Source organism: Lynx rufus, unplaced genomic scaffold (genome assembly GCF_022079265.1).
Source record: "Lynx rufus isolate CCGP_SWC_20201006 ecotype Redwood Valley unplaced genomic scaffold, mLynRuf1.p SCAF_11, whole genome shotgun sequence".
In the NCBI taxonomy this organism is placed as follows: Eukaryota; Metazoa; Chordata; class Mammalia; order Carnivora; family Felidae; genus Lynx; species Lynx rufus.
In genome coordinates, this window is record NW_025814825.1 from 54,424,920 (window position 1) to 54,452,076 (window position 27,157).

At 35.9% G+C, this 27,157-nt stretch overlaps 1 protein-coding gene across 1 annotated transcript in view; it reads left to right on the forward strand.

Moving 5' to 3' along the window:
* CCDC172 (coiled-coil domain containing 172) overlaps positions 1–27,157 on the forward strand; it is a 59,137-nt gene that overhangs the window by 26,321 nt on the left and 5,659 nt on the right. Inside the window, exons 5-7 of the mRNA XM_047072786.1 lie at positions 17–182; positions 16,732–16,833; positions 17,192–17,294. Of these exons, the coding sequence (XP_046928742.1) occupies positions 17–182; positions 16,732–16,833; positions 17,192–17,294 (371 nt within the window). The remainder of the gene's footprint in view (positions 1–16; positions 183–16,731; positions 16,834–17,191; positions 17,295–27,157) is intronic.

Sequence of the window (27,157 nt, forward strand, 5' to 3'; positions counted from 1 at the left end):
TGTTTCTGTTTTTTAGGAGGCTACAAAGAAAAAAGTGATAGAAGAGGAGGAAAAATTTATTAAGGAAATTACAGACTTCAATAATGAGTATGAAGTAACAAAGAAAAGAGAGCTGTTGATAAAAGAAAATGTCCAGATTGAAATATCTGACTTAGAAAACCAGGCAAACATTTTGAAAAGAGGTATGAGTACAAAGTACCACCTCATTTATCTATTTGCCACTAACGAAACTAAGTGATTTTGAATCAGTGGATTTTCTAGAAATTTAACTTTTTCACAAGCAATTTGGGTTATTTCATAGCTGTTCCTTTACCTTTTTCTTAATTCTCCTAATGAAAGTGTACCTTTTATTGCACAGTCCCACGTTCTTTAGAAGTAAGTGTGACAAGAGCATTTAGTCATTCATTCAAGAAGCAAATATCTATTTACTCTCTGTTGCGTGATAGGCACTGTTCTGGGTCATCAGGATATAAAACTAAAAAGTGGAACAATCAAATATGGAAGCAGATATTTATAGTACAATGTGATAGACGCTATAATAGGTATAGGACTGGTGCAGTGATCCTCATTTACCATCAGTACAATTTAAACTAGGAAACAAGGTTACACAGTGGAGTGGGGAGAATTTCATTTCAGGAACATTATATGGTTATTGCAATCTGTGATAAGATTCTGAGCTAAAGTCATTGCCAAGGAGAAGAGAGTGTGAATTAAAGAGATGTGTAGGAATAATGACAGGACTTTATCACTGATAAATGTGAATAGAAATAGAGGAAGTCAGGGATGAATCATAGTTTTCAAACTTCAGTGATTGGGTAGAATATGGTACCAGGAGGAAGAGCAGAGGTAGAGAAAGAAGCCTGTTGGAACTATAGTCTTTTCTGGACAAAAAGATTGAGTTTTGTTTCAGGCATTTTTAGTTGGAGATATCTATGAAATATACAGGGGGAGATGCCCAAGTGGCAAGGGAAAATTTGGTTGTGAAGCTAGTAAAAGATCAGAGCTAGAGTATTAGGCTTGGGACTGAATCCAGAGGAGTTTGTGACCTCATTCAGAGAAAGTATGTAGAGAGAACATAGATGAGGAGTGAAGACCAAAGCCAGAAACTGGGAAAGCATAACATTTAGGAAAAGAAAGAAGAATGAGACAGAGTAGTCAAAGACGGCAAGAGGAGAACCAGCAGAGAGTAATATTTTGGAAACCAAAAGCAAAAAATGTTTTCCTCAAATTAGTGGAAATCAAAATAGGATGTTAATCTGACGATCAGATGTCAAGAGCAGTATCGTGGAGTAGAGCAGTAGAGAAAGACTGGTAGTAATAGATTGGAGTCACTGGGAATTGAGGAAATAGAGAATGAAAATATAAATGATATTCAGTGGGAAATTAGTTTTTAATGGAAGCCTTTCTAAAATGTACTCTTACTTTGATGGCTTTAGTAGGTGGAGAATAATAAACACATTTAACTTTTTTATTGACTTGGAGCTATCAGTATGAATAATTTATTATTTTCTTTGCATGTGACAACTATTATTTTAATTACTATTTATTGGGCTTATACTATATAACAATCATCATCATCCTAAAGATTATAAATGCTAATGTCATGTTGATTTAATTTAAATCTTAATTTCACCATTTAATAATTGTGTGATTTGGGGCAACATATTTAACATTTCTTTGGCTCAGCCTCCCCATCTGTAAAGATGGGGGTTAGTAGTAATGACCTTAACAAAGATTGTTGTGAGAATTCAATGAAATAATACTGAAGCACATAGAATGCTGCCTGGCACATAGTTAAGCCCTCAGAAAATGTGGTGATTATACTTTTTAATCTCATTTTATAGTTGAAGGAAATAAGGTTCTCAGAGATGAATTACTTTGGGTAGAGAATATAGGACAGAGGCACACATCTGGGAAGCTTTAAAAAATATTAAATGTTTGAATCTCATCCCAGACCTATTGAATCAGAATCTTTGTGGGAGAGGATAGGGAACATAACTTTTTTATAAGTCCCTTAGGTGATATTGATGTGTGCTATTCAATAACTACAAGTGTAGAATATAAAGTTAAATAGATACATACTCTAACTTTCTGTGAGAAGTAATGGATATCGCCAGTTCTATTCAACATACTATTAGAAATTTTAGCCGAATCAACTAGGCAAGAAAAGGAAATGAAAGGCATCCAAATTGGAAAGCAAGAAGTAAAATGTTGTCTGTGCCCAGATGATATGCTCGTATATATAGAACAACTAGGGATACCACACACACACAAAAAAAAACCTGCTAGAGCTAATAAATAAATACAGCAAAGTTGAAGTATGCAAAATCAACACAGAAAAGTAAGTTGCATTTCTATGTATGAGCAATAAATGATCCAAAAAGGAAAATTTTTTTAAATTCCATTTATAATAAATCCAAAAGAATAAATACTTAGGAGGTGAAATTTAACCAAAGAGGTGAAAGACTTGTGCGCTGAAAACCATATAAAACTTTGCTCAAAGGAATTAAGTCCTAAGTAAATGGAAAGACATCCCATATCATGGATTGGAAAACTTAACATTGTTAAATGACATTATTACCCAAACTGATCTATAGATTCAATGTAATCCCTAGCAAAATTCCAACAGCATTATTTTCGTGAATAGAAAAACCCATTGTAAAATTCATATAGATTCCTGAAGAATCCCAAAAAGCCAAAACTGTCTTGAAAAATAAAAGTGAAGAATAAAGTTGGAGGATTCACACTTTCTGATTTCAAAACTTACTAAAGTGCTGCAGTAATCAAAACAGTGGTACTAGAATAAGGACAGACATATAGAAAAACGGGATAGAATAGAGAACTCAAATATAAACCCTCATGTATGTGGTGAAATTACTTTTAATAAGAGTGCCAAGACTATTCAATGGAAAAGTACAGTCTTTTCAAGAAATGGTACAGGGAAAACTAGATACCACATGCAAAAGATGAAGTTAGGCCCTTCCCTTACACAATATACAAAAATTAGCTAAAATGGACCCAAGTCTTAAGCTTATGAAGTAAAACAATAAACCTTTTAGAAGAAATCATATAGGAAACACTTCGTCATATTGGAATTGGAGATGATTTCTTGGATACCAAAAATACAGGCAACAAAAGAAAAAAATACATAGGTTGTATTTCATTAAAATAAAGATCTTTTGTATATCAGAAGACACTATCAAGAGAATAAAAACAAAACTCTCAGAAATAATGGGTTGTGTTTCCTTATGGAAGAAAATATTTGCAAATCCTATCTTTGATAAGGGATTAATATCCAGAATATTTTAAGTAGTCTCTGTACCCAATGTGGGGCTCAAACTCCTGACCCCGAGATCAAGAGTCACATGCTGTATCAACTGAGTCTGCCAGGTGCCCCTAGTGTCCAGAATATATGAAGAACTACAGCTCAACACTAGGAAAATAACTCAATTAAAAAATGGGCAAAGGACTTGAATAAACATTTCTCCAAAGATATGGCCAATATGCACATGAAAAGATGCTCAACATGACTAGTCATTAGAGAAATGGAAATCAAAACCATAATGAGATACCACCTCACGCCTATTAGGATGGCTATTATCAAAACAAATCAGAAGTCTCCACAATATGATATTCACAATGTTCAGGATGCAATCCAAAATCACTCGACCTCTGAAGAATCAGTGAAATGTGACCTAGTATCAGAAGAAAACCATGAGATGCCAAACTCACAGTGATCTAGATATTGGAATTATCAAATATTTTATAGCAGCTATTATTGAGCTATGCTCAATGAATAAAGGAAAATGCACTTGCAATAGATGAAAAGACAGGTAATCTCAGTGGAGAAATAGAAAGCGTAAAAAAAGAACATTTTAGAATGTCAAAATACATTATCTGAAATAAAAATGTCACTGATAAATGAGGAGTTAAGATGGTGGAGAAGTAGGGGGACCCTGGACTTTCCTAGTCCCTCAAATTCAGCTGTGTTGAGGTCAGATCACTTAGAACACCCAAGAAGTCGATCTGCAGACTGGCAGGAGGATCTCCAAGGTTGGAGGGAGACAGTGTGGTAGTTGCGAGGTACATAGAAGTGAATTGGGGGGAGAGGAAAACAGCACCCCTGAACCCTTTTCATGGAGAGACAAAAGGGAGACTAAGAGGGGTTAAGAGAGTGCGGCATCAGTTTGCAAAAGAGGAAAGCCTCTGTGGACAACAGACTGGGGAGTGAGAAGTACTGAGTGTTGCAGGGTTCTTTTTGCAAACAGTCTTCAGAGCTCAAACTCTGAGGCTTTGGAAGTGCCTTTCTCCAGAGTGGAGCTGTGGTGCAAGCTCCTGCGGGGAGGGAGCCGGCCCCAGACTGCAAAGCATGGTGTAGAGATCTCTGGGGTGCATTAAGAGAGAACTTTCCCTTCCTGGAGTACTTTTGGAAGAGGGTATATTGCCTCCCCAAGGACAAAAGACCATGAAGGTGCCAGCAAAAGGCCTTTTAACAGTAGGGGACAGAGGTGCACCCAGAGGGAATACAACCTTTGCTGCTTTTAGCAGTGCTATACCATAGATTCCACAGATTGCACAGGTGTGGGCCTGATTTTCAGGGGCAAAGAACTTCAGAGTGTGGAGAAACTCTATTCTAGAGAAGGGGGCTGGGTCTGAAGAGCCAGGGACTTTAAGACTTGAGTTTTGAATCCCAGCCTCACACCAAAGAAAAGATGCAGGAGAGTTGCGGTGCAGGGTGAGTCAACTGCCCTCACAATTCTGTGAGGGCTGCCTGAACAGTAGGGGGTGTGACATCCCCAGCCAAGGGATGAGAGATTGAGGTGGTGCCATTCCCCCCGCCCCCATTATCAACAAGATGGGACTTCAGAGTGCAACACAGTGGCCCCCAGTGGAGGTGGGACCCACTTACACCAAACCCTATCCCCCTATGCCTGGCAACCACTTATTCACTGAGGTAAGACTGATGCTGAGCCAATGCAGCAGGCTTCTCTTCCAGAAGACCAGAGCAGCCAGCACCCTGTGTGAACCAAGTATACTGAAAATCGAATGCTTCAAAACAGCATCTGCAGTTCTGGTGGAAACAGGATCAGACTTACTTTTATTCTTTCTTCTTTTTTTTTCATTTGGAATCAGGTTCATGTGTCTTGTTTGTTTTTTTAAATTTCCTTCTCTTTTTTTAGGATCAAGCTTCTTTTTTTTCTTTCTTTCTTTCTTTTCTTCTTTTCTTACCCCCCCCACCCTCTTCTTTTTCTTTGGAATCAGTCTTATAGTTTGTTGTTGTTGTTGTTGTTATTGTTGTTGTTGTTGTTTTTACATTTTGTTGTTGTTGTTCCCTTTCCTTTTATCTTTTTTGGGGATCAGTGTTTTCTTTCTGTTTTTTTTCCAAACAAATTAAAGCACATTTTAATGACCAAATCAAAGCTCACCTAAAGGTCCAAACACCCCACACAGCAAGTAAGGAAGAACTCTGTGGAGTACTGGCCAGTGGGAAAAAGCAGGCAAAGCACAACAGCAGAGTGCACACAGCTTACATCAGAAACACTTCCTGAAGTGCCAGGTTCTGAAGTGTATGAGCCCTTTTGAATATAGCATTACTCTCAGGTTCAGGAAATATAACAAGCATTTAAAACATGTAGAAGACAGAAACTTAGCCAAATGACAAGACAGAAGAAGTCTCCCCAAAAGAAAGGTCAAGAAGAAATTCCAGCCAGAGACTTGCTCAGAACAGACATAAGCAATATATCTGAACAAGAATCTAGAACAATACTCATAACTACTAGCTGGGCTTGAGAAAAAAAAAACATAGAAGACACCAGAGAAACCCTTGCTGCAGAGATCACAGACCTAAAAATTAGCTGAAATCAGAAATGCTATAACTGAGATGCAAAACCAACTGGATAGAGTCACAATGAGGGTTGAAGAAACAGCAGAGAATAAGTGATACAGAAGATAAAATTGTGGAAAATAATGGAGCTAAAAAGAAAAGGGAAAGGAAACTACCATGAGGGGTGATTTAGAGAACATAGTGATTCCATAAAATTAAACAATATCCATATCATAGGAATCCCAAAAGAGGAATGGTGGTAAAAGGAGGCATAAGGTTTATTTGAACAAATTATAGCTGAGAACTTTCCTAATCTGGGGGAGGAAACAGGTATTCAGGTCCAAGAGGCACAGAGAACTACCCCCAAAACCAACAAAAACAAGTCCACACCATGATATATCATAGTGAAACTTGCAAAATACAAAGATAAAGAGAGAAGTCTGAAAGCAGCTAAGGACAAAAGGTCCTTAACCTACAAGGGTAGACCCATAAAGTTAGCAGACCACTGAAACTTGTCAGGCCAGAAGGGAGTGGCAGGAAACATTAAATGTGCTAAATTAATTCAGCAAGGCTGCCATTCAGAATAGAAGGAGAGATAAAGAGTTTCCCAAACAAACAAAAACTAAAGGAGTTCATGACCACTAAACCAGCCCTACAAGAAATTTTGGGGGGACTCTTTGAGTGGAGAAAAAAAAGAAGACCAAAGCAACAGATACTTCAAAGGACCAGAGAACATCACCAGAAACACCAACTCTACAGGTAACACAATGGCACTAAATTCTTATCTTTCATTATCACTCTGAATATAAATAGACTAAATGCTGCAGTGAAAAGACATAGGATATCAGAATGTAAAAAAACAAAAACAAACAAACAATAAATAAGATCCATCTATATGCTGCCTACAAGAGATTCATTTTAGACCTAAAGACATGTGCAGATGGAAAGTGAAGGGATGGAAAAACATCTACCCGTCAGCTATATATTAAAACAAAGACTGTAACAAGAGATGAAGAAGGGCATTATATAATTAAGGCATCTATCCATCAAGAAGATCTCACAATTTTAAGTATTTATGCCTCCAACTTAGAGAACCCAAATACATAAATCAGTTAACAACAAACATAAGGGCATTGATAATAATACCATAATAGTAGGAGACTTTAATGTCCCATTTACAACAATGGACCGATCATCCAAGCAAAACAATGACTTTGAATGACACACCAGACCAGATTGACTTAACAGGTATTCAAACCATTTCATTCTAAAGCAGCAGAATACACATTCTTCTTGAGTGCCCATGGAACATTCTCCAAAATAGATCACATACTGGATCACAAATCAGCCCTCAACAGGTACAAAAAGATTGAGATCATACTATGCATATTTTCAGATCACAACACTATGAAACTTGAAATCAACCACAAGAAATAATTTAGAAAGCCCTCAAATACACAGAGGTTAAAGAACATCCTACTAAAGAATGAAGGTGTTAACCAGGAAATTAAATAAATAAAAAAAAAATACCTGGAAGCAAATGAAAATGAAAAATGACAGTTTAAACACTTTGGGATGCAGCAAAGACAGTCCTCAGAGGAAAGTATATTGCAATTCAGGCCTATCTCAAGAAGCAAGAAAGGTCCCAAATACAAAATCTAACCTTACACCTACAGGAGCTCAGAAAGGAACAGCAAATAAAGCCTAAATATAGCAAAAAACGGGGGGGGGGGGAATAATAAAGATTAGAGCAGAAATAAATGATAGAAACAAACAAACAAAAACAACTAGCAAAACAGGTCATGAGACTATGAGCTGGTTCTTTGAAAAATAAACAAAATTGATAAACGCCTAGCCAGACTTATCAAAAAGCAAGGACCTAAATAGATAAAATCATGACTGAAAGAGGAGAGATCACAACCAACACCACAGAAACACAATTTTAAGAGAATACTGTGAAAAATTATATGCAAACAAACTGGGCAATCTGGAAGAAATGGACACATTCCTAGAAACATACAAACTACTAAAACAAAGAGGAAGAAATGGAAAATTTGAACAGACCCATACCCAACAAAGAAATTCAATCAAAATTCAAAGATCTCCCAACAAACAAGAGTCCTGGGCCAGATGGCTTCCCAGGGGAATTTTACCGGACATTTAAAGAAGAGTTAATACCTATTCTTCTCAAACTGTTCCAAAAAAAGAAAAAAAAAGAAAGAAAGAAAAGAAAAGAAAAAAGAAATGGAAAGAAAGTTTCCAAACTGATTCTATAAAGCCAGCTTTTCCTCGATTCCAAAACTAGATAAAGACTCCACTAAAAAGAGAATTACAGGCCAATATCCCTGATGAATCTGTATGAAAAAATTCTCAACAATATACCAGCAAATCAAATTCCACAGTGCATTAAAAGAATTATTCACCATGATCAAGTGGGATTCATTCCTGGGCTGCAGAGCTCATTCAATATTCACAAATCAATCAACATGATGTACTACGTTAATAAGAAAGGATAAGAACCATAGGAACCCTCTCAATAGATGCAGAAAAAACATTTGACAAAATACAGCATCCTTTCTTGATAAAAAACTTCAAGAAAGGATAGAAGAAACATGTATCCACATCATAAAGGCCATATATGAAAGACCCACAGCTAATATCATCCTCAGTGGAGAAGACTGAGAGCTTTCCCCCTAAGGTCAGGAACACAACAAGGATGTCCACTCTCACCAGTCTTTTTCAACATAGTACTAGCAGTCCTAGCCTCAGCAGTCAGACCACAAAAAGAAATAAAAGACATACAAATTGGCAAAGAAGAAGTCAAACTTTCACTTTTTGCAGATGACATGATACTCTACATGGGAAACCCAAAAGACTCCACCAAAAAACTGCTAGAACTGATACATGAATTCACCAAAGTCTCAGGATACAAAATTAATGTACAGAAATTGGTTGCGTTTCTATACACCAATAATGAAGCAGCAGAAACAGAAATTAAGGAATCGATCCCATTTACAATTGCACTAAAACCATAAGATAACTAGGAATAAACCTAATCAAAGAGGTAAAAGATTTGTACGCTGAAAACTATAGAAAGCTTATGAAAGAAACTGAAGAAGACACAAAGTAGAGAAACATTAGATACTCATGGATTGGAAGAACAAAATGTCTATACTATCCAAAGTAATCTATACATTCAGTGCAATCCCTATCAAAATAACACCAGAATTCTTCACAGAACTAGAACAAACAATTCTAAAATTTGTATGGAACCAGAAAAGACCTGAATAGTCAGAGTATTGTTGAAAAAGAAAACCAAAGCTGGACACATCACAATTCCAGACGTCAAGCTGTATTACAAAGCTGTAATCATCAAGATAGTATGGTACTGGCACAAGAACAGACAAATAAATCAATAGAACAGAAGCAAGAACCCAGGAATAGATGCATAAATGTATGGCCAACTAATCTTTGACAAAGCAGGAAAGATAGCCAATGGAAAAAAGATGGTCTCTTCAGCAAATTATGCTGGGAAAACTGGACAGTGACATGCAGAATAATGAAACTAGACAACTGTTTTACACCATACACAAAAATAAATTAAAAATGGATAAAAGACCTAACTGTAAGACAGGAAATCATCAAAATCATGCAGGAGAAAACAGGCAGCAACCTCTCTGACCTTGGCACAGTAACTTCTTACTAGTCATGTCTCAAGAAGCAAAACTGAGCTATTGGGACCTCCTCAATATTAAAAGCTTATGCAGAGTGAAGAAAACAATCAACAAAACTAACATGCAACTGACAGAATGGGAGGAGATATTTGCAAATGACATATTGGGTAAAGGGTTAGTATCCAAAATCTATAAAGAACGTATCAAACTCAACACCCAAAGAACAAATAATCCAGTAAAGAAATAGACGACATGAATAGACACTTTCCCAAAGAAGACATCCAGATAGCTAACAGACACATGAAAAGGTGCTCAACATCACTCATCATCAGGGAAATACAAATCAAAATCACAATGAGATACCACCTCACACCTGTCAGAATGGCTGAAATCAGGAACTCAGGAAACAACAGACGTTGGCGAGGATGCAGAGAAAGGGGAACATTTTTGCACTGTTGGTGGGAATGCAAAGTGGTGCAGCCACTCTGGAAAACATTATGAATGTTCCTCAAAAAGTTAAAAATAGAAATACCCTATGACACAGCAATTGCACTACGAGGTATACAATGGATACAAAAGTGCTGATTCGAAAGGGCACATGCACCCCAATATTTATAGCAGCAGTATCAACAATAGCCAAATTATGTGAAGAGCCCAAATATACATTGACTGATGAATCAATAAAGAAGACATGGTATATATGTACAATGGAATATTACTCATTTATAAAAAAAATGAAATCTTGCCATTTTCAACAGCATGGATGGTACTAGAACGAATTATGCTAAGTGAAATTAAGTCAGAGAAAGACAAACATCATATGATTGCACTCATATGTGGAATTTAAGAAACAAAACAGGTGAATGTAGGAGAGAGAAAAGAAAAATAAGGTAAAAATAGTGAGGAAGGGGGCGCCTGGGAGACTCAGTTGGTTAAGCATCTGACTCTTGATTTTGGCTCAGTTCATGATCTCAGGGTTCGTGGTTCGAGCCCTGTGCTGGGCTCTGTGCTGGCAGTGCAAAGCCTGCCTAGGATTCTCTGTCTCTCCCTTTCTGTCTCTGCCCCTCCCCCCTCAGGATAAATAAACTTGAAAAAAAAAAAAAAGAAAGAGGGAGGCAAACCATACCAGAGTCTTAAATACACAGAACAAACTGAGGGTTGCTGGAGGGAGGTGGGTGGGTGGATGAGCTAAATGGGTGATGGGCATGAAGGAGGGCACTTGTTGGGATGAGCACTGGGTGTTAAATGTAAATGATGAATCACAGGTTCTACCCCTGAAACCAATACTACATGGCATGTTAGCTAACTTGAATTTCAATAAATTAATTTAAAAAATAAAAATAGAAAATAAAAATGATAAAATGAGGATAATATTACCTAAAAAAAAGTCTCTAAATGAGCTTAATAGCAGAATGGAGCTTATAGAAAAGCCAGTGAACATGAAGATAGATTGATAGAAATTGTCCAATCTGGAAAAGCAAAGAAAAATTAAAATGAAACAGGGGCGCCTGGGTGGCGCAGTCGGTTAAGCGTCCGACTTCAGCCAGGTCACGATCTCGCGGTCCGTGAGTTCGAGCCCCGCGTCAGGCTCTGGGCTGATGGCTCAGAGCCTGGAGCCTGTTTCTGATTCTGTGTCTCCCTCTCTCTCTGCCCCTCCCCCGTTCATGCTCTGTCTCTCTCTGTCCCAAAAATAAATAAACGTTGAAAAAAAAAATTAAAAAAAAAATTAAAATGAAACCAAAAAAAAAAAACTTAGGGACTTGTGGGACAGTTTTAAAAGGTCTAACATTCATGTAATTGGAGTCTCTGAAGGAGAAGAGAGAGAATTGGCAGAAAATATATTTGAAGAAATCATGGCAGAAAATTTCTTAAATTTTCTAACAGACAATAATTTACATATTCGAGAAATTAGCAAACCCAAACTGCATAAATTCAAAGAAATCCAGGCCTAGTCACATAATAATAGTCAAACAGTTGAAAAGCCAAAGATAAAGAGAAAATCTTGAAAACAGAGAACAATAAATCTAATGACTATGTACCTGTCAGTAGAAATGATGAAGTCAAGCAGACAGTGGAATAACATCTTGAAAATATTGAAAGAAAATTTTCTCTATCCAGTGCAAATATCCTTCAAAAGTGAAGTTACAATAAAGACATTTTTAGATAAATAAAAATTAAGGGAATCCAATGCCATCATGATTCAACAAGATATGCTAAAGGAAGTCCTCTAAGTAGAAGCAAAAATGACACTAGAGAGAAACTCAGATCATAATGAATTAAAATAATCAGAAATTGCAAATATAAAGATAAATATAAATACCTATTTTTTCTCTTGATTTTAAAAAATACATATGATTGCTTAAAGCAAATAATATATCATCTTGTGGAATTTATAATGTATGTAGAGATGATTTGTATACATGTGTGTCACTTGCATATGTGACAGCTATAACAAAGGACTGGAAAGGGGGACTGGTAAATGGATCATTACAGTCCTATATAACTCTAAGAAAACCAGGAATAAAAGGGAACTTTCTCAACCTAATAAAGAACCTGTGTGAAAAGCCTACAGCTACTGTTACACTTAATGATGAAATATTGAACACCAATATTATACATAATGGTGACATATTAAATACTTTTCCACAAAGATTGAGAGTAAAGTGAGGATGCCCATTCTTATCACTTCTATTCAATATGGCCCTGGATGTCCTAATAATTTTAACCATTTCAATGAGGCAAGAAGAAGGAAAGGTATAAAGATCAGAAAGTATAAAAATAAAATTGCCTCTATTTAAGGTTACATGATTATATAGAAAATTATAAGGAATTTACAAAATAATTACCAAAATTAGTAAGTTAATATAATAAGGTTATAGACTACAAGGTATATGTTTTAAAATCACTTGAATTTTTATATACTAACAGCAAACAATTGAAAAGTGGAATAAAAATACCATTTAAACAGAATCAAAAAAACAAAATAGAAACAAATTTAACAAAAGACATCAGGGATTTCTACACTGTAAACCACAGAGCACTGCTGATAGAAATTAAGGAAGACCTAAATAAATACATCTATCATGTTCATGGATTAGAAAACTCAATTTTGTTAATAGGACAGTTCCCTTCAAATTGATCATAGGTTCAAGAGAATCTCAGTAAAAATCCCATCAAATTTTATTATGCCTTGGATGCTGATTCTAATATTTATATGGAAATGCAAATTACTTAGGATAGCCAAAACAATTTTTTAAAAGAACAAAATTTAGGGATCTATACTCCCTGATTTTCAAATTTTGCTAAAAAGGTATAGTAACCAAGATAATGTGTTATTGGCTTAAAAATAGGCACATATGTACCACTGGAATAAAGGAGTCCAGAAATAGCCTTCTGCATAGAGGGTCAATTGATTTTCAACAAAGGTAGCATGGCAATTCCAGAGAGAAAGGACAGTCTTTTCAGTAAATGGTGCTGAGACTATTGGGACATCCGTTGTGAAACAATTATTCTTAAATCTTCACGCCATATTAAATTAACTCAGAATGAGCATACACCTAAAGATGAAAGCTAAAATTATGAAACTTCTAGAAGAAAACATAATAGGAAATCTTTGCCATCTTGGGATAGGCAATGAGATGAGACACAGAAACGTGAACCATAAAAGAAAAAACAATTACATTGGATTTAAATTTGAAAAAACAGTATTAAGAAAATCAAAAGACAAACCACAGGCTTGGATAAAATATTTGCGATACGTATATCTGCCATTGTACTGTTATCTAGAATATAATGAACCCGTACAAGTTAATAAGGTAACACAACTGATTATGAAAGAGGGAAGAGATTTGAACTTCACAAAAGGGCATACACTGATGACCAGTGACATATGGAAAGATATTCAATATCTTTAGTCTTCAGGAAAATACAAATTTTAACCACAATGCAATATCACTGTACATTCATTTAATTAAAATTAAAAAGACCGGTCATATCAAGTGTTGGCAAGGATGTGGAGCATCTGGAATTCGTATAGTAGTGATGGGAATGTGAAATAAATGGTACACACTTTGAAAAATTATTTTGCAGTTTCTTAAAACATTAAGCATACATTTACTGTATGACCCAGTCATCCTACAACTAGATACACCAACGAATTGAAACCTATGTCCACACTAACTTTTTAGTAACTTTATTCACAATAGCCAAAAACTTAACATAACTTAAATGTCCATTAGGAGGTAAATGGATAAACAAAATTGGTATATCCATGCCGTAGGAATACTCAGTGATGTAAAAAATAACAAATCTGCTCATAGACATCATGGATGCATCTCAAAATGATATTGTTAGTGAAAGAAGCTAGATACGGAAGAACACACACTACGTACAATGCAAACTGTGTGTGACAACAAGCAGGCACATGACAAGTCAACCAGTGGTTGCCTGGGTGAGAATGAATAAATTGCAAAGCAGCAGAGGAAGCTTTAGGAATTGATAGGAAGTGTATATACAATTTCTTGATTGTGGCGGTGGTTTCATGAGTGTATTGTGACAGCCAAAACTCAGAATTGTATGCTGTAAATGGATGTACTTTCTGTAAATTATTCGTCTATAAAAATGATGAAGAAAAAAGTCCTTGATACCACAAATACTGTAGGAGCCCTGTATTTTGTATTCTTTCTTCCAAAAATATGAATTTATTTTAATAGATTTGCCTCCATGGTACCTGGTACTGTTGGTCTTTGTACTTTCACAAAGCCTGTCTCTAAGTATTTTTTAACATTTTTACATGAGACTTTAAACTCTGTAATGGCAGGACTTTGTTTTATTTAATGCTCTGTCTCCAACACTATGAAAGAGATAATTATGAATTAATGACTGCTTCAAAAGGAGAAGTACAAAATGGTGTGAGAACATATAATAAGGGAACTTAATGTGAACTAGGAGTTGAGGAAGATCTCTCCAAGCAAGTGACGTCCAGTCTGAAGTCTGAGGCCGATAGAGATTAGCCAAGTGACAGATCTGAGTGTAAATGTTGAAAAGTTGTGTCTATAAGTCAAAAGTGCTGAGAGAGGTTTGGCTGGAACTGTTAAATTTGAGCGTCACACAGGAAAAATGTATTGAAAGAAAATAATAGAACCCAGGATTTTCAAAGCAAGGAAAAGGAAACGGCAAAGAACAATGTGAGAGGTAGGCAGGAAACATTACTGTGTGACAACGAATTCACCTACAGGAGGGAGTGTTTGAGGGAGTGATCAACCCACATTACTTGCTGCCAAACTGTCACCCATAAGGACTAAGAAGCAGCAAGAGGAGGTCCCTGGTGAGCTTTAGAGAAAGCAACAGATGGAGGAAGTAAGAAAGGGCAGAAACCCTGTTGGGATGAGCACTGGGTGTTGTATGGAAACCAGTTTGACAATAAATTTCATAAAAAGAAAGGAAGGAAGGAAGGAAGGAAGGAAGGAAGGAAGGAAGGAAGGAAGGAAGGAAAAAGAAAGAAAAAGAGAAAGAGAGAAAGAAAAAGGGAAAGAAAGAAAGAAAGAAAGAAAGAAAGAAGAAAAGGGAAGAAAAAAAAAGAAAAAGAAAGAAAGAACCAGATCGTAAGACGGGTTGAGCAGTGGCAGCAGAGGAAATGGCGATCATGAGCGCACACAAGTCCTTGAAGCGAAGTTTCTCTGGAGAAGACAGAGAGTCCAGTAACCCAGAGGGGTATGAGGTCAATGGAGGGTTTTTACTGGGGAAGTGTTTTTTTGAGACGGGAGATATTTGAATATATTAAATGATGATGGATCAAAACCCATGGAGAAGTAGAGTTGAAAATTCAAGAGAGAAGCTCTATCATCGTATGATCTAGACTCAGGAATTGGGTAGCATCACTTCTACCTCATTCCGTTTATTCAAAACAGATCGCTGAGGTCGGCCCACACTCAAGTGGAGGGGATTAGACTCAACTTCTTTTTTTTTCAGGTTTGTTTGTTCATTTGTTCGTTTATTGATTGATTGAGACAGAGAGACAGAGAGTGCAGGAGGGACAGAGAGAGAAGGAGAGAGACAGAATCCCAAGCAGTCTCCGCATCGTCAGTGTGCACTTCTCAGTTCCCAGAGAAGATAGGAAAGTGCACAGGTAGAAGGACTGGTGGTGATTTCAGAAGAAAACAAAACAAAATAAAAATAAAAATCAAGAAACAACCAACATGACCATCAATAAGGGCCTCTCACTATCTGAGTATATATCTCCCTATACTTCTGTGACTATATTTGTGTGGCAAAATCTACTGAAGAAACTGCTAGATCAGAAGAAAATATTAAGGGACTCAAGCCAAATTATACTCCTTAAAGCACTGAATTAATTAATTTTCCTACCAAGTCTATAAGTGAGTGCCTGTTTTCCTATATTATTATCCTGTACCGTTACCAGTCTGGGCATTATCGCTGACCTTAATCTTTGCCAATCTGACAGGTAAAAATATTATTTTATGTGTTGGTTTAATTAGCATTTCCTTGATTTTTGCATGATGTTGAATTTCTTTCTCTGAATTTATTGACTGCTTATATTTTTATTGTCCTGTGAACAGTCTGCTCATATTCTTTGTTCATTTTTCTGCACTTTTGTTCTTACTGATTTATATGAGCTATTAGTACATTAAGGAAGTTGGCTACTAATTTAGTGTTGTGTGCTAGAAATTTTGTGTCCTGATTTATTGTTTACCTTTTGAAAAATTAGGTGAATCTTAAAGAATGAATTGGAATTTACTGTGGGAATAAAGAGAGGAAAGGCATTCTAGGTAGAAAAAATAGTATTACCAATACTATGGAGGTTTGTAGCCATATAGTGAGTACTGGGGAATGCTATTTTAAATATGCTTTAGTTATGAAGGGTAGAGTTTTCTTACTATCCTATTTGGAATCTTGTTTTACTTAGTGATATTACATTCTTTGGAATTATCTCTTGGTGGTCCAACCACCAACGAATTCTTTTGTACCTGGTTGTTGCTTAATGAATCCTGGTCAGTTTACTAGAAACAGTTTCTAGATGGCCAGAGGAAGCCTTTTGGGGCCTAGAATTGACCATATGATGCTTAAATTATTATTACTACACACACACACACACACACACACACACACACACACACGTGTGTGCGCGCACACACAATGTTAATACCTGCTGATGTATTTAAGGCAAAGCCTAAAGAGTTAAAATGTGATTTTTATTTGTCTATTTGTTTCTAGAAATGAAGACAATGGAACATGATAGTGGCCAGTTAAGTGAACTTCAAAAACAAAAGGATGAATTAATACAAGAATTATTTACTCTGCAGAGAAAACTTAAAGGTATTATCTTTGTGAGCTAGTTTATTTTGCTGATTAATATAGTTATATACACATAACAGGGTCATAATATTCTTTCAGATTGTACTAATTTATTGGGATATAGTATTATTATTGGTATAAAAAAAGAATAGGTAAAATACTGAAATGATTAGTGTTAGATCTGGTATTTTTAAGGTCATAAATTTTGTTAAGATCTTTTTTGTGCCTTTAGTTGCTATGTTAAAGTAGAAAAATAAAAATCATTAGTACATACATTTTATATGAAGCACCAAAAATTAGAGTATTGTTCTTATGAATGAATGAAGGTAGCTCTTCTGTTTATTTTTTAAAGATTGTAAGCATTTTCTTAACTGTTTAGTTTTTGAAGATAAAAAGAATGAAGCCATTTGTACTACCAAATACCTAGAGGCAGAAAAAGTAAAAATCAATGAAAAGCCTCAAAATGATGCTGAATGCTTAAGGTAAGAATTGCCTATTACATTTTGGTATAAAATCTAGTAATTTTTCAAGTTGTCAAAGAGATTTGAGCATAAAACTGAATGTGTAATTTAAGTTCCAAATAAAGACATTAATTCCTTCTTTGTGTATTATGAAACATGCTAATGAGAAAACGCTTCACTAGCTAAAAAGAACTGTATGTAAGTTTCACAGTGTATCAGGTTGATAATACTGAAATCAGTTTTATCTTTCTGCCTCATGGACTCAGTGCTATTCACATGCCAATAGATTAAGACAAAGTATTGGTTCCACAACCCCCCTTTTTGTTATTTGTAACTTTTTATTTTTATTTATTTTTTAATTTTTTTAATGTTCATTTATTTTTGAGAGAGAGAGAGAGAGAGAGAGAGAGAGAGAGAGAGAGATGAGCAGGGGAGGGGCAGAGAGAGAGGGAGACACACAATTTGAAGCAGGCTCCAGGCTCTGAGCTGTCAGCACAGAGCCAGATGCGGGGCTCAAACCCACAAACCAGGAGATCATGACCTGAGCCGAAGTTGGACGCTTAACTGACTGAGCCACCCAAGTGCCCCTATTCATAACTTTTTAACAAAGTATTGAAATTATTTTTTATCTTTTTAGATCTAAGGGGGGAAATCACAAATTCCTATTTTTCTTGAAATTTATTACTACCGGTTTGGTGCTGAAAGAACGAAATGTATTTTTTGTATGGAACGTTTAGATGCTTTTTATGCATTTGGATAATGAAAGAAAGGCTGGCGTTTGAAATAACACAGTCATACACACAAGGAGAAAACCTTCGGTTTATTAATTTTACTATTATTTATTAATAATTCAATGTTATATTTTCTGGCTTAATTTCAAAGAAGTTCATATACTTTCTAGGCTAAATATAAGGAAAGAAACCTCATTACTGAATCTATGAGAAGCAAATGAAGTCTTCTTTTACATAAATCATATAGAAATATGTCCACTAGAGCTGAACAAATGCTTCATATTAGCAATGTATTGCTTTAGGCCATACTTTTAGTAGATTGTGAGAAAATATTTGCAATTTAATTTTATGTTAAGTTTTATAAGCATGAAATATCAATCTCTCGGGTGATATGTGTGATGCAGAATGCGTTTCTGTAATGACAATCTGCTCATTGATTTTTTTTACACTTTTAAAAATGATAATGCCCACTGGTATCATTATGGTTAGTAGTGTAAGGACTTCCGATGTGAACTCCAGTTTTGTGGGTTTATCACTCAGTCATAAAAATTTGCCCTGGGTTAAAATTAAACACACAAAGTCTGTTAGAGTGTTTTTTCCTTCACAGATGGTGACAGGAAATTTGAATAGAAAGAAACATCAGTCTGTATACACTGTCCATTTTCTGCATTTTAGCAGTTATTTACCAGTTCCCACTTTAAATTGTTTGATATGTGTAGCTTATTTTGCCAACTGGTATGTTCTATAAAAGTTATTTCAAGTATAAAGAACCAAGTCAAAGTACTGAGTGTAAAGATTTTAGGAAATAGGGCCATAAGTCTCATAATTAGTATAACAAGAGTCTTATGATGGCAAGAAATGATATGACATTTATTCCATATCATGAAAGCCAAAATTAAGTTGGTTTTATCCCTAACTTTGGAATATTCTGTTCCATTTGAACATTCTGTTCAAATGTATACTGAATTCTGTTGCCTTTTTCCTAAATTTTCAGGTTTAACTTCTGTGGGTATAGATGCTATATTTATGGCAGGGTTTCTCAAACTTCACACTGTTGACATTTTGCACCAGGTTATTCTTTGTTGTGAGAGGGCAGTCCTATGCAATTTAAGACGTTTAATAGCATCCCTGGCCTCTGCCCACTGGATGCCACTAGCACCTTCCACCCCCAGCCTTGACAATTAAAAATGTCTCCAGATATTGCCAGATGTCCCCTGGGCAGAGAGGGGTGGGTAAAATTGTCCCCAGTTGAGAACCAGTTTTATTTTAAGGTTATTATAATTGTACTTCTACTTTTATTAAACTTGAACCAGTAAGAAAGCAATTATAAAAAAAAATTACTGTTAGTTTATTTGTATGAGCTTATTGTTTCTACTTTTAGTAATTGGAAATTTTTATACATATTTTATTCTGTCTACATTATTGGAATTCTTTTATAATTATTTTCTAAGTCAATCTGCCATGTTCAGGTTATTTGTTGGACACTATCGTGATGTCATCCATTATTGTAGAGACTCGGTACTTACATTCACAGTGGTTTGATGGTCTCTGCTTTAGGTAATCTTTTCCTGTTTGTAAATACCAAGATGCTTACTTATTTAAAAGGTTCTATTTTGAAGAGTGTGGGATCATGTTAAGTCAGCTAACTTGTAGAATATTGCTGTGATTAACACTTAAATCAAAGGTTGGGTTAATCCCTAAGAAGCTCCCAGAAGGTTGTACAATAATGACTGATCTAGTTGTTGTGATTTTTGTTTCTTTTGTTTTGTTTTGTTTTTTCATATAGTTCAGGGAGGATAGAAATGATAAATCTCAGGTGCTTAAGAGACAGTAACCATAGAGATTAAGATTACAAACCCCTTGGAATCTCAGCTCTGCTGTTTACTAAGTGAGTAGTCTTGGACAAACAATTTAACTTGTCTGTACCTCAGTCTCTAGATCTATAAAATGAGGTTCGTAATAGCACCTACCTCACAAGGGTATAGTAAAAATTAAGAACCGTGTTTGGAACATAGAAATGCGCTATAATCAGGTATAATTATATAATTACTTACGATTACATTTTGACTTCATATTATCCATGTGGATTTCGTGACTTTTAAGCTTCTTTCTCATTTTTCCTTCCACCTGTCCTTTAAATGCAGGGGATCCCTAAAGGTTAATCATTGATTGTCTTCTTCCTTTGTATTCTTTATGGGCTGGCTCATATGTTGTAATGGTTTTAATGATCACATATAATTTCCAAATATTTGTCCTGAATCTCTCTTTCCTAAGTTCCGGTCCTGAATACCCAACAGTTTGATATAATCATAGATCTGAAGTGATGCTGCCCTGATTCAGTAAGCAAAAAAGCAAACACAAAAGTTTTATCAGAAGTTCAAAGGTTTTGTCTATGACCATACTACTGCAAACATGCCTGTTCTAGTCTGGTCTCAGAAGCTAAGCAGTGTCGGGCCTGGTTAGTACTTGGATGTGGAGTTCAAAGGTCTTCGTAATCTGTGCCCTATACTACTATTGCATCAGAATACCATTTACGGAATTCCAAATATGCCACAGGACTTCTTCACACCTCAGTATCTTTCTTTCTTCTCCGTGAGCTAAAATCTAACTTAGTCCTTAAGGCCCAGCTCACGTGTCATTTTTTATGGGTTTTGTTCAAACGTAAAATGTAGCAGGCATTTTTGACATATTTACAAACCTCATCATTCTCACCCTACCCTAATCCATTACCAAGTTTTATTGATTTGTCTGCAAAATATTTCTTGAATCCTTCCAATTTTCTCTGCCCGTTGCTAACATCCTAGTTCTAGCCACTACCCTCTCTCACCTGGATCACAGTAAGTCTCTCTTCTTCTCTACTTCTTCTCTCCCACTCATCCACTCTTGCACAGGCTGATCCATTGTAAATCGAATCATGTCATCCCCTTATTAAAATCATTCAATGACTTCATAATGAACATAATAAAACCTAAAGTCCTTAGTGTGGCCTTGTCACAATATAGCCTCTGACCATCTCCTTGATGTTATTTTCAGCCACGGTCCCCTCTTCACTATGCTGCCTCAAGCAATCCAAGCTTTTTTTTCCATTTGAGGACCTCTGTCTCTACCTTTCCTTCTCCCCTTCTGCCTGCCTGTCTCCTGCCTAGGTGGAACATACCCTGTCCTTTAGATCTCGGTTGAAATGTTTGCTCAGAGAAGCCCTCCCTCTGTTATTTTTTTAAAATAACAACCTGTATTTTTCCTTTATAGCACGAATTCTATTTTGTAATTACATATTTATGTGATTTATCTTGTTAGTATCTCCTCTGCCATGTGCTCAACAAGAGGAGGGATCTCGTCTACTCAGTTTACCATTGCATACTCAGAATCCAAGACATCGGTACAGAGCTTGGCATATAGTAGGCATTAAATAAATAAATGAATAAATGATTCTAATAAATTATGAAAACTCTCCTCTACTTTTCCTTTCTCTGTGTTCATAGAGAATACGTTTGTAATTCTGTTACATCATTAATCATATTCTATGATAGTTATGTGTGTCACCCTATCCCACTTGACTGAGGATTCCCTCTACTTCCTGTTCATTTTTCGACCAGTCTCACATCTAGCACAGTCAAGGGCACATGGTGTTCAATAAATGTTCCAGCGATTGAGTCTACATATAATTTTATTTTCACTACAAAGAAGATAAAGTCCTTCACCTATTTTGAATGTTATTTACAAAGGCATGGTATATTCCCACCACTGGGATAGCCCCATGGAATTCTTTTCTTCACTCCTGACTTTTACGGGTTTAACCCCCCCAGCCTTTCCCCAACACCCTCCTTTCTTTTTCGAAGGTGAGGACGGGCAACTCAGTCTGACTGGTGAGTTTGGCAAGGTAAGCTGGAGCTAGCCCCTTTCTTTGGCCTGTCTCTTTGGAAGGCGGCCTACCTCACATAGTGTATGTTCCACTCTGCTCCTCTGTCCCATAAGCTTCACAGTGATAGGACTACATAAGAGAAAGCTTATGGCATCCAGTTGTGCCTTTAATGGTGTGTGTATTACCTTAGTCTAATTCTGGGGCTCAATATTAGTCAGTCCTTTGCTTGCAGATATAAGCCACATTCTCCAGTATCTGCCATATTCGTAGTAAATGTGATATCTTCTGCTTTGCTTATTTCTCAATAGGGCAGAATTCAGTGAGGAAAGAAGAATGTTATATATTGGGCCCTTTCAAACTCCCAACAGAAAATATTTTTTTTATTATTACCCAACACCAGGGTCAACAAAATACAGCTCTTGATCATGACTTTTTATTTGCTCCAAATAGTGACATGCCAGACAACTCGAAGCATTTCAGGCATTTTTCTTACCCACAAAACATCTTTCTAGAAGGTTTTACATTTTTTTGTAACCAATATTTGTGCCTGTTTAATACAACAGGAAGTTTATTTCAGAAACAAAGCTGCAGAGTCAACAGCATGGGGCTGTCCTTCTGAACATTTGAAGATAGTGAGGCTTTGTGAAGAGATATTTGCAATGGAAACTGCACAAAAGTTAATATACACCTCCTACTGAGAGACTCTAAATGCATTTATATGAAGTAGTAAATCAGTGCTGTTGCCTTTTCAGTGAAAAAGCCATCCAGTTAAGTTGGATGTAGAGGTCACATTGATGGTCCTTCGATTTATAAGAAGGCATAAATATAGGATGGTATTCAGACACTCCCAACCTCTCTGAAAGATACACAGATAAATGTGTATATTGACACACATTTATATTTTTTGTTTTACCAAATGTGTAGAGGGGTTTTTAAGTTTTGGGAGTAGGTTATGTTGACTGAATCCAAAATTCAAACACTACAAAAATGTAAAACATCAAAGTCTCCTCTCTTATCACCTTACTCCAGACCCCCCCCCCCCATGTAACCATTGTTGAAAGTTTGACATGCATCCTTTCAGGGTTTATGTATCTGTGTGGGTGTGTCTGTATGTGTGTGTGTGTGTGTGTGTGTGTGTGTGTGTGTGTGTTCAGCACTTACTGGGCTGCAATTTGCTTTATTACTTAGCAAAATATTATGGACGTTTCCCGTGTTGGTTTGTACTGATCAGTGTCATTCTTTTTTACTGCTAATGCATGGAGATGCCATATTTATGTAGCCTTTCTCCCTCTGATGGATGTACAAGAGTTTTTAAAGTTTCATAGTTGAAAACATTTTTATACATGTATCCCTAAATACTTACGGGGGTGTTTCTGTAGCATTATTTAGGATAAGCATTATTGGGGCACCTGGATGGCTGAGTTGATAAAGCGACTGGCTCTTGATTTCAGCTCAGGTCATGATCTCACAGTTTATGAGCTCAAGCCCCTCATTGGGCTCTATGCTGACAAGCACAGAGCCTGCTTGGGATCTGTTCCTGTCTCTCTCTCTCTCTCTCTCTCTCTCTCTCTCTCTGCTGCTCCCTGATCATTCTCTCTCTCTCTCTCTCAAAAATAAACATTAAAAAAAAAACCAGAATAAGCGTTATTTAGTAGAGTAACAGGAATTGTTATTCAGGTGACACTGAGAAAATAATGCACATATATTTTGCAGTACTCTGTGTTATCAATAAAAATGAACTCTATGTGGGTAAGTATAACAAGATCTCAACAGTAAAGTTTCTGGAAAATACTAGTCAAATAATTATATATCTATAGCCAATCCATACCATCTCTCTCTCTCTCTCTCTCTCTCTCTCTCTCTCTCTTTCTCTCTCTCTCTCTCTCTTTAGCATTTATAAAAAAATGAAAATCTCCATTTAATTCCAGGATTATTCTTAGCTATGTTGAATATTTCTGTTGACTCTGCATCTTTTCTAGTAAAACTTCATCATTTATTCACTAACAGAAGTGTCTCTACAGCATTGATTATGTAGCCTTCAAGCTAATAGAAATCTCCTGTTTTGTGAACTCTTGGCACATTCTATAGTTATTAAAGCTTCTAAGTAAATACAAGGGAAACTTTGATGACAGAGTCAATTGATTATTTTAAACATTATATTCTGATATAAATGTGACTATTCGTAAATGTTCCTAAACTTTGAAATAATTTTGCCTATTTATTGTACAAGCCATGTATAATGTTACAATAATCATTTTCAAAAATCATTGGTGTCTTTGAAGGAAAACAGATTTTTTTCCCGTTTTCATATGTTACTGTTACGAATAACCCCTTTTGGCATGGGGGTAAGGAAGGTGATAGAAAGTATGTGGTTAAAGAAGATGCCTAATTCAGCTCGCCCAGGATTTGCAATAATAGCTGTTGGCAGGACCCCACTCTCTTTTACCTCCTCCTCAACAGAGCTCTCTGGTTCAGACTGACACACCTGTGAAGGTTCGTAACTGTCTGCTTGTGGCCTGGACTGAAGAAAGGATAATTAGGACACCAAAACCCTGATTTCACACATTCAACTTTGAAGCCTATTTTCAGAAATAAATTGTACATGAGAGAGGATGACCTACATGTCTTAAAAAATAGTATGTGTTTAAGTGGCGCTAAAATAATTTTTATATGAGTTAATATACAGAAGGAATACTAAGACAGTCAAGCCAAGGAAACACTAGCAAAAAGTAGACAGAACTACTTGTTAAACCTCTGGTGTGATCAAGGAAACCAAAATGTGTAAGATTAATAGACTTAGCATGTAAGATTTAAAATTTCATGTGTCAAAAAAGTCAGCATCATGGGATGATAAACTGGGAGAAATTTATAGTAATTATGACAAACAACAGATAACAGCTTGCCACATAATCAGCTGATGAAAAATCAGTCAGAAAACACTAAAGTTGATAGTTTTATTCATGTATTTATCCAACAAACATGCATAGAATGCATACTTTGTATCATACACTATACAAGTTAGTAGGGATAACAGGGCAAATAAGTCAAATAGTAATGTAGTTATACTGCTTACCAATTAAATGCAAATTGAAACCAGTAAATACAATTTTTCTATCAAATTTTGAAAGCCATTCTTAAATGACCATACCAAAATTGACAAGAGTATGGTATGGAGATAATACATTGCTGTGGCAGTATTCATTGCATATGTTTGGAATGCAATTTTATGTACATAAAATAAATCATTGTAAGCACTTAAAAATATTTATGCCATTTAATCTAAGAGTCCACCTCTGAGCTCTGTCTTAAGGAAAACAATTCTAAGTACAGAAGAAACTTTATGTACAAAGGTGTGCATAGAGATGTCATTTATGGTAGAAAAACGTAGAAAACAACTTATAAATGAATGATTAAGTTAACTCTGATGTAGCCACTTGGATCACTACATGTTTTTCTTATATGGTATGAACTGGCATGTGTAATTAACTGGGGGAAATGTAAGTAATAACATTGAGCCAAAGAAAAAACTAGGAAGTAAGTGTACATAGTCCCTATTATAGGGAAACAAAAGACCATGATGAAATATACCTAAATTTTAGTGTCGTTTGATTTTGTGTACTAGGACTTTGGGTGAAGTTCTTCCTTCTTTCCACTTTAATAGTACTTGTGTACAGTTCTATAGCTTAAAAGAGTGTTCTTCCAGTAAAGGCTTTTCTTTAGCACTCAGAAGTAACACAAAAATTGGAATGGTGCAGGAAATCATCAAAATACATGGAACATAAGTTTTGCAAAGCTAACTAGCAATATTGGCCCATCCTTGTCATTATTTGATGATTCAGAGAAAGGTGACAATAACCAATGCAAACTGCCCTTAGTTATTGTGCAGCAGGTGAAGGAAGTCCTTCTTGACTCCTATAGGCAATCAGTCTATGCACTGAAGCATGAGATCTGCTTACCATTATATGGCTTTGGCTAGCTGCAAATGTATTAATATTCATACCATTATTATCTAGCCTCTTTTAAAGCTAGCAACAGCAATTTTTTCTTTAAGTGCAGATCTAAATTCTACAGCTTGATTATATGCTGAATAGTGAAATACTTCCTATAATTTGCTCTAACTGCCCTCCTTAATTTCAGTAGTCTCTCATTTTTATTGTTAGCTAACTGAAAGGGAAAGTGGTCACTGCCCAGTTCTGATGGGCATAAACAGTCTTAGAGAACCTGAAGTCCGTTTGAACTGAAAAGAGGGAGGAGCAAGTATGGATGGTATGATGGGAAGAAAGATCTCTACTATTTTATTTGAAAAGATAAATATATTCAAATGAGGTCTGAAGTACATTTTAGAGCAGCCTCCACAGTACATTGTAACTCTCCATTCAGTTTTCCCCTTTTTAAAAATATTCATTATAAGGCTTTTATGCTTGTGTAAACATCTAATGCTCAAAAATTAATAACTTGTTCTATCTTTCCTATGTAAGCATTCCTTCAGGATTCCTATTTACTATTAAATTCATAGAAGTTCAGAACACAATGAAGTTCACATATATAGGGTATTGTTTCCTTTTCCATCCCTACAATTATGTTTTTCTTCCCTAACTATGTGTAAGTTATGAAGTATAATAATACAATAGGCGCCTGTGAACTAAACTAGACCTTGCATTTAACCATGGCTCCTCCCTTATTCCATACCCTTCCTTACTCCACATGTAATTGCTGTCCTACACTGTGTTTCATTTCCTTGTGTGTGTGTGTGTGTGTGTGTGTGTGTGTGTGTGATATGGCATTTAGTCCATTTTCTTATAGATAATTTTCTTTGTTACCTTATGATTTATTTAAATTTATGCCATACATTTATATATATGTCTGCATATTGTTTATTTTTGTTTATATTTGAGTTATGTAAAAATGGTATGATACTGTTTTTATTCAACTTATTTTCTAAAACTCACCTATGTTGTTGAGTGTAGATATGTGAATATATCACAACTTTCTTTTCTCTTTTTTTTTGTTTTTTAATATTTTATTTATTTTTGGTAGAGACAGACAGAGCACAAGTGGGGGAGGGGCAGAGAGAGAAGGAGACACAGAATCTGAAGCAGGCTCCAGGCTCCGAGCTGTCAACACAGAGCCTGATGCGGGGCTCAAATTCACAAACTCAAGACCATGACAGCCGAAGTCAGACGCTTAACCGACTGAGCCACCCAGGCGCCACTCTTTTCTCTTTTCAATGCACATTTGGGTTGCTTCCAGTTTTTGTTTTCACTGGCAGTGCTCAGGTGATCATCCTGGTG